Genomic DNA, 8,540 nt, shown 5'->3' with positions numbered 1-8,540 from the left:
AGTTATTTGTGCTTGATGCAAAGAATCCATGAGAACTTTCATCGCAAATGTTACGCAGTGTATACCTTCCCGATTGTTCCTTTCTTTGTCTTTTCGTTGTGTGTGCTGCTCATTACCAGAAGTGTGGACAACCCATCTCGTAGGTGTCACCCAACTACCACCACAACAAAAACAATGACAACAAAAGCAACAATCCCTCTACTACTACTACAACATAGCGTGCATTGAGCGAAGAGCGTTGAGCTGCAAAGCAATAAAGAAATTTGCCGCAGGAAATTGAACAAGTCAGCTACAGAAAAGAGCTTAAAATTATTCATTTCACGTCATTTTGTGCAAACAATCCCGTCATTAGCCTTACATTTGCACGAGAAGCACGGAAAGCCTTACTTACCACCTGATCCCTCATATCTTGAGATCAGCCAAATCTGTTGCTGTAGCTAAATTATACGGTGTTTGTGCAGCCGGAACACTAGCATTGACACATCTCTACGTTCGGCGCATCAAAAGACGGCTGCGCCGTATATTTACGTACAACAAAATCGTTTCACACAAAAATCGCGATACACGGCGTCCATCTCTTCAGCAACGGGCGTCCAACGACGCCATGGACGCATACATCACGCCGGCCCTGTCCCGGACAGCTTCCAGCGCGGGCTGGGGACTCCGGAACATCTCGGCCAGCGTGGACACCAGCTGCTGGCCGTACGAGCATGGCGACGAGACGAGCTCGATGCCGTAGATGCGGTGCACGGCCTGGAGGCTTCCGGAAGTGGAACTGCGCTGACGTCCGGCTGCGCCGGCGGCGTCGTCGCTGATGGCCAGAGCCACCAGCTGAGCTACGACTACGGCGACCGAGAAGGCCCTGGCCTCGTGCTGGGCGGTCGAGACTGCCGCGTAGACGGCGGCGAAGTCGTCGTCCGGCCGCAGCAGGAGCGACCACAGGGAACCGGGCAGCGAGGTGATCTCGAAGCGGCGCTGGTTCCACACGAGCCCGTTGTTGAGCACCAGGTCGGTGTGGCGCAGGTACACGTTGAAGAAGTCGAACGGCTCCACCGCCAAGCCCTGACCTGCAATCGTGCAGAAAGACGCGGTGGGAAGACATCGTTATTTGGCAGAAAGTCGTGTTTCTCCCGTATCAAGATTGTCGCTAACCAATTTGCTCTATTCCTTTTAGCTACCTTCCCTGCGTTTTTGTATTACGATTTTTTATGTTTCACTATATGCCGTCACATAACGCTGTACTGAATTATTTTTGTTTTCATTACAGGAGGAGGCAACTTTGCTCCTTTATTGTGTTTTACACTAGACTTGTGCCTCCGTATCTCTGTATTACTATGAAGCACCCCGAGAGTGAAATGAATGAAATGAAACCAGTGTGTAAATATTGCGGTATATAGGAACCATCGATAATGATTGTCAAAGACAGTGTTTTAGCTTCCTTGGTATTCGCATGCAATTCCGTTGAATGCATGCGGCTTCAGCACGCGATTACCCTCGCCATCCCCCCTCACCACCATCACCCTCCCTCCCACACCTTCGCAACCCCCCTCACACCGTCCGTTATAACATTGTCACATTCGATTGGGCCAGTTTTCATAACACCACCACCAGGATCGGCCCAGTTCGTTATTACAAGGTTTTCCGGGATCGACCCACTTTATTCCGCGAGACATCGACCGCGCACAAGCGCCAAAACACGGAGAGGAAAACGAAGAAATCTTTGCTTTCATAAATGAATTGTGCGCTTGAAGGCGCGTATTTGTTGCCATCCCTTGTCGTTTGATTGCGGCCATGTCTGGCGTTTAATTAGAACGATGAGATTATTTTGGTATTCAGAAAACATTGCTAACTTCAACTTTTTGCGTAATAATTCAATCAACCAATCGTTGCTCGCTTTCAAAAGCGTATGAAGCATTCTAATTATGCGTTTGAATTCCATAATTCGCTCAGCAGTTCTGAGATGCGATGGCATATTTCCTACGACTAATAGACTAAGTATCCCCTCTTTCTGGCTCCGCTGTCTCACTCCTACTTACTATAGTTGAACTGCAATCATGACCACAACTGCTAGAACCACAATCACCCCTGCTACCACCATCGCTGCTTCTGCTTCTATTACTGCTGCTATCTCTGTTAATGTACTACAATAACCGATGTTAGTACTAATGGTGTAGTGAAAAGGCAGAGTGCATCAGCAAATTGCTATCTTTGTGCTCGTACTGTTCTGCCTTTCCTGCCATGCTTACGTCCCGTTTGTGCTCAACTCCGAGCGCTTGATTGCAATCGAATAATGTTTTCAAGTTTCAGACTGTGGCATTCAGGCCTAGGCGTAAATAGGAAGCTCTAACTGAGGCCCAACTCCTAGCACAATACGTGTTCAACGTAGAAATGGTCTCATCCAAGAACCGCTTGACCGATACGAATGAAATCCGTTGCGTTTAAAAGAGAAAGCTGCACCCCACCGTCTGCAAGACACCGATTTTGCAAATGTTGCTGAAATTGTGCATAAATAAGACTGAAGCACAAAGTTTACAAATCCGTAACTCTGCACCAACGACACATAGCGCTGTTATTTAAACTGCATCTGCTAAAGCATCTCAAGCGGACAAATTTATATGCGTTTACAACTTCCGTATAATTATTACAGTGTTCAAGAGAAATTGAAAAGTCCTGAAGCAGAAATCACTGGTATGTATATATATATATATATATATATATATATATATATATATATATATATAGAGAGAGAGAGAGAGAGAGAGAGAAACATATAGATATACATGACAGCGTTGTATCACGCAATGTGTCCGTTTTAGATGTTTTATTAGATGAAGCTTACATAACTGTGATGTCTTAGTTTATTGCTGCGTTACACAGCTGTTACAGAAATTCTCAAATTCGTTTTTTTTTTTCATTTGCAATATTGAATAATTTTTTATTTAAAAACTTATGGCATAACTTAAAATCCACTTCCTGCAGTTACAAAGCATTAACTTATTTGAAACGCAGCAAATATGATCACTATCGGTGCAGTGAACGCCGAGCAAGACGATTTCTCCATTCTCGTGTATTAAGACAGGGGCTTCTACTTGCTAAAACCTTCTCTTAAGTGCGTCAGATATTAACGTTCGGGGCGTGCAAGGTCATCCGTGCGCTCACGTACGCCGACCTCGGAGGTAGATGAGAGCCGAGCACAGCTGGTGGAGGAACTTCCACAGGTGCAGCTCGCGGACGCAGAGATCCCTGACGGCCAGGATGCCGGCGAAGTGCTCGAGACCGTCGTCGGGCGACAGGGTCACCAGGTACACCTGGATGCCAGGCGCGTTGCACGCCACTGCCAGCACCGACAGCACGTGCGGGTGGTCGAGGCGAGCCCAGTGCCACAGGTCGTCGTCTTCCAGCAGCCGGTCCGCGTTGTAGTTCGATGCCCTGTCTCCCCAAAGGACAATGAAATAGCCCGCTTCGTTTTACGGTCCAAACTCTTTCGATGACCGATTTTCTATGACCTGTAATTTAATCTACCAGCAGCCTATTCCCTGTGTAAAAGGGCACGTCGCCATCTGTTTAATTTTTTTTTCTGCTTCATTTTGTCTAGCATTGCTGCTTGCACAATGATCCGTCCTACCATGTTCTAAAACGTCTTTAAAGGAAGTGTTTTCGAAATGCTCCTCGATCCTATATAGCTGCCTCTCTGATAAGCACTGCGTTGTGTGCTGTAAAGATTAGTATTATCCTTATATCCTCGTGTAACGGCTGCGTTGCACGTTGTTATCATCATCATTATTAACAAGAGCCGCGCTATTTGTGCCTATGCACTCCTGGACGAAGGTTTCTCCTAGCAATCTCCTCTATCTAGCGTCACCCTTTGCTCCATCATATCTCGGCAAAGTTCCTAATCTCGTCACTCCTTTAGTGCCCTTAACCGGGGTGCCCTATGGAACCCCGTCAAGTCCTCTTACGACTATCCTTCAAATGCTAAAATCGATAAACTGCGAACCACGTGGCCGTGAAGGCTCTGCCATTAACACGTAAGGCACTTCGATTATTAACTGCGCAGCGCCGGTTCTTGTAGTGAGCCTTGTCATGTGCTCGCGAGTAAAAGAGAGAGTGAGAGTTTGTTAGCGCCTACATAACCAATATACAGGCCGAGTTTATTGATATAGTAGTGCTCGGATAAATCCGTGGATTGCGTTTCAGACCGTGCTCTAAAGAGATTCCGCCCATTCTGCAGACGCACGTAAAACAAATGTTGGCAGTTTGCACTAGTGGTGCAAGGCTGGGTCACAGCGGAGCTAGAGTTCCGGCTTTTAAGTGTTGCAACGTTTTGCTAAGTTTTGCGAGGTCATACATGGCTCGGCTAGGTTCATACTAAGTGTTGCTAGGTTTTTCCAAGCTTTGCGATGTTATGCATGGCTTGGCTAGGTTCACACTAAGTTTTGCTAGGTTTTGCTAAGTTTTGCGATCTTATGCATGGCTTGGCTAGGCTCGGAAGTCTTGCCTTTCTTCGCTGGCCCCATGGTAGCTGTGCACGCGTGTTCACTAGATGAGAGAGGCGACACGTCTATCGGCGCGCTGACTGCTCATATCTTTCTAGCATATCAGTGACTTCACGGCTAAGCGAACACTTGCTTCTCCTCGGCTGGGGAGAGGGAAGGCGAAGCGCACGCATGTCGCGGCCACCCTATGCACGTGTGTGATGCGAGGAGGTTGCGCGGCTCGGCGGCGCACACCTGGGCCGAGTTTTCTGTCGGCACGAAACGGACTTACGAAAAGCTTAACAGCTCCGCTGTAAAACAAGATCCTCACTGTTGAAAATGTTTTAAACATTTACCGATAAATTCTCCCCAAACACGCTAAAGTCCGGAAGGTATGACGCCGATGTACGCCCGTGAAAACAACTGAACGTTCAAACAGAAGCCCGCGCGCCCCTCTCGAAGAAACCTCGTGGTTCGCCCATTCAATGACGTAATACGTGTGGCGCTTCATGCAGTGTCACGCGCATTGAGCATACAGCGCTCCAATAGCGAGCAGCAGCGCGAACAATGCGGGAATTCCCGCGAAACGGACAGAGGGCAAGACAGGCTCTGGAAATGCGATTTGCAGAGAAAAGTACACAAAAGGAAGGAAGTTGAGCTGGCAGAGGCTGGTGTCGTGACAAAAATGTCACAGTTTCGCCCTAAGGGCGAAGCAATGAATGCGATAGCAACACAGCAATGTCATACGAAGTAAGGTGAGCGGCTTTGGTAGCAACAACACGCAGAACTGTTGTCGACGCCATCGGCGTTTTGCCCGCGTTAGCTCAAAATGCGTGCGGCGTTGGTGACTGTTGCTGGAGCCTCTGATATAAATAGGCACTTGGTGCCGCAGCTAAACGTCGCCTCCCTTCCCTCCCCCTCCCCCACGGCCTCTCGCGCGTCCGAAGAAGGCGCATTTGCTCTACATATATGGTGATTGTAAAGGAGAAAAGAGACGCCTACTTCTGCAGCCCTTAAGCGAGCACGGCGCAGAACGCGCGTTTGTTCTCCGCCGTGCGTTCACTCCCCGTGAAAGACGCGCCCCTCGCGCCATTTCACTCGCACATACAGCGTTCGGCGCGCGGCGACGATTTCATCTCCAAATGACGTCATACGGAACCTCACGGCGACGGCGACGGCGACGCCGACGGCAGAAATCTGCTTTTGAGTGTCCATATAATTGCTATCGCAATAAAAACAAAAATTATGCAGAAACTATCAACGACGATTGTCAATACGAGCGAATAGCTCGAACGAACGAACGTTTTTCTTCTCCAGTCCACCCAGCAACCATCAGCCGTCACAGACCTCCAGCCAAGAAAGAAAACGGCCGAAAGTGCTCGAGAAAGCTGTTCGCTTTAAAATAGTGTGAAAACACGCGTGTACTGAGATTTAGGTGCACGTTAAAGAACCCCAGGTGGCCCAAATTTTCCGGAGTCCCCTACTGCGGCGTGCCTCATAATCATATCGTGGTTTTGGCACGTAAAAGCCTCTAATTTAAATGGTACGTAGGTTCTCGACTTCGATACGGGAGAAGACAATGAGAGCCAAGCAAGTCATTATTTTAACGCGGTAGCATTAAGGGCCCCGTGCCGCAGAAAATCCGGTGTCGGCGCCGGCGTCGGCGGAGTTTTCGTGAGCGAACATTTCCGTATATATTTAGGTATATGTATATGCCACGCTTTGCCATATGTCATGCGGTATATGCGGGTTATGTTGCCACACCATTCTATCACTAAAGTTGCTCGTACCTTAATTGTCTTACATTCTTGGCAAAGTTATTTCTCGGAATTTTGGGAATGACTGCCCACAAACGAAAGTCATGAAACAGAACACTGACAGCGCATGCCTTTTATGTTAAATCTTCTCAGACTGAAATATTAAAAGTGCGAAACAATAACAGAAACCTCAAAATGTTGCTTTTTGTTTGCGCGGCTGTGCTCTATACTTCCGGGGTCGGCCAACGCAAGAGGCCGCGCTTCTGCCAGAAAGCTCGCCTTCGTGCATAACCTTACGGTCACGTAAGCTGCAGTTGCCGGGAAGCGTGAGAAGCAATCAGGAATCTTTGAATGCTATCGCGTTCCACTCTTAAAGGCAAAGCTTCAGCGTCCTCCTTTTTTTTTTTTTTTATTATGGCGCATGAGCGGCCGTCCCGGTTATAATGCACCACGAGAAGACCGGAGAGGAACGCTGTTTGTAGGCGCTGGTCCGAGGAAACGGGAGAAAGCTGTTGCTGGGAGGTCAGATCCTCCTCGCAGCATTGCCTCCCAACATTTAATTTCGCTCTATCTCGCCTATCTACTAAACCCCTTTTAAAGAATATTGCGGCAGGACATTAACTGGACGGTTCTATAAGCATTTAACTTCTGTTGCAGAATCTACAGGTATATCCTCGAGAGCACGGCGACGCACCTGACCGCCATGTAGGACTTTCGGTCCAGCGTGCAGCTGATCCAGTAGGAGGGGTGGTCCGACTCGGAGAAGTAGCGGTGCAGGCAGAAGTTGACCCCGCAACCGCTGAAGTGCGCGATCGAGAAGAGGCAGGCCCGACGCCTGACACGCTCGGCGAAGCTTTGCGTCAGGGCCTTCCACTCGGGCAGCGAACGCGCCGATACGAGGCAGCGCCGGCACAGTTCTTGCAGGCTCCACAGGCGAGGGTGCAAGAGCCGTGCGCGAACGGAGCGAACGGTGCGGTCGAGGAGTGGCTCGACGGCGGCCATCTTGTTGTGGGTGCTCCTTCTTCTTCGTCGTCGTCGTCTCCTCCCTTGCGGATAGCTCGCGTTCGCGAGGAAAGGGTCTTCGAGAAATACGTGCTTCATCGATTGATTGATTGATTCATTCATTCATTCATTCATTCATTCATTCATTCGTTCGTTTCAAACGTCTCGTTCGTGCAGCTGAGGGTATATGAGCACTAAGGCACATAATTCATGTTACCAAATACGCCAGTAACATTAATTCACACTTTACAAAGCTTACGCGCTTCGCTTATGAAACAGCTATAGTGAGGGTCCCACGGCCTAATCTTGCAGTCCTGTGCGCTGCCTATTCGTAGTGGGCACGCCGTGGTCAAACGCGGTGGCGGCGAATTGGCATCCCTCTGCCTTGCTGCCCGAGTATCTTCACGCCATTTCCGGACCCTACGTGTCGAATGCGGGGGCTCCACAGCCGAGCAACCGTCAAATTTCTGCAATAAATTGCACACTTGTAAGCCTTATAACTCCTGGTGAGCACATATTTGAGTTCGGTGGATTATATCTACCGTAGCTGAGTAATCTCTTTGAAACGCGACCACTCCCGCTCAGATCGACAAACGTAGGTTCCTCACTGCATGCCTCACTGAGCTCCGAGCGACAGGCTAAATTTAGCTCAGATTGCGTCATGCGTAACGCGGCAATGGCGTCACGTACTGTGTACGCGAGAAATGGACGATAGAGTAATGGCTTAATTCTTTTCCCTACACAGCGATACCAAAATATGGCACGTGGGTAGTGCGATTGCAAAGGTATAAGCGATATTAGTATTACATGTTCTCGTTACATACATTTGACGTTACATGTGGTTCTATCAAGCAACACCCGCCCCCTACGCTGACCAAAATGAAAGATGTTCCACGTTAAAAATTTTGGGGCGCTGACTTAATTCCTGCTCGCTGCGAGTCGATCCCATTGACTATGGACCCTTCCTGTGTCACCGCTCGATGTTCTGTGCTCGGTATTCCACTTAACAAACTGACCCGCTACTCCCGGGCCCATGCAATGATACGGTAATTAGACGAGTTTCGAAAGCCCACAGCTCTCATGCAAGATTAAAGCTGCTGCTTACATACGCGTTTTTCTTTCTTTCTTGGCCGGGGGGGGGGGGGGGGGGGGGGGACTCAACCCCTCTGCACGTTTTCGTTTTTTGTATTTAAAGCACAAGTCATACAGTACACCGTCATTTTTTCTAATGTTTTCTCTTCGTCTTCAGTGATACCTGTGCACGCGTCAGTATACCTTTTCAAACATCATCATCACCGTCCATTCT

At 48.7% G+C, this 8,540-nt stretch overlaps 1 protein-coding gene across 1 annotated transcript; it reads right to left on the bottom strand.

The window, feature by feature from the left end:
• Positions 1-429: 429 nt before the first annotated feature.
• LOC119458894 (uncharacterized) lies at positions 430-7,234 on the bottom strand. The gene is made up of 3 exons (XM_049671494.1): positions 6,927-7,234; positions 3,170-3,429; positions 430-1,067 (listed from the first exon to the last, which is right to left on the bottom strand). Exons 1-3 carry the CDS (start codon positions 7,232-7,234, stop codon positions 580-582), a joined length of 1,056 nt encoding a protein of 351 aa, XP_049527451.1. The 3' UTR covers positions 430-579.
• Positions 7,235-8,540: the final 1,306 nt, after the last annotated feature.

This window comes from Dermacentor silvarum, chromosome 7 (assembly GCF_013339745.2).
Source record: "Dermacentor silvarum isolate Dsil-2018 chromosome 7, BIME_Dsil_1.4, whole genome shotgun sequence".
In the NCBI taxonomy this organism is placed as follows: Eukaryota; Metazoa; Arthropoda; class Arachnida; order Ixodida; family Ixodidae; genus Dermacentor; species Dermacentor silvarum.
Note: the sequence above shows the minus strand (reverse complement) of the source record. Positions and strands in the feature narration are given on the sequence as shown.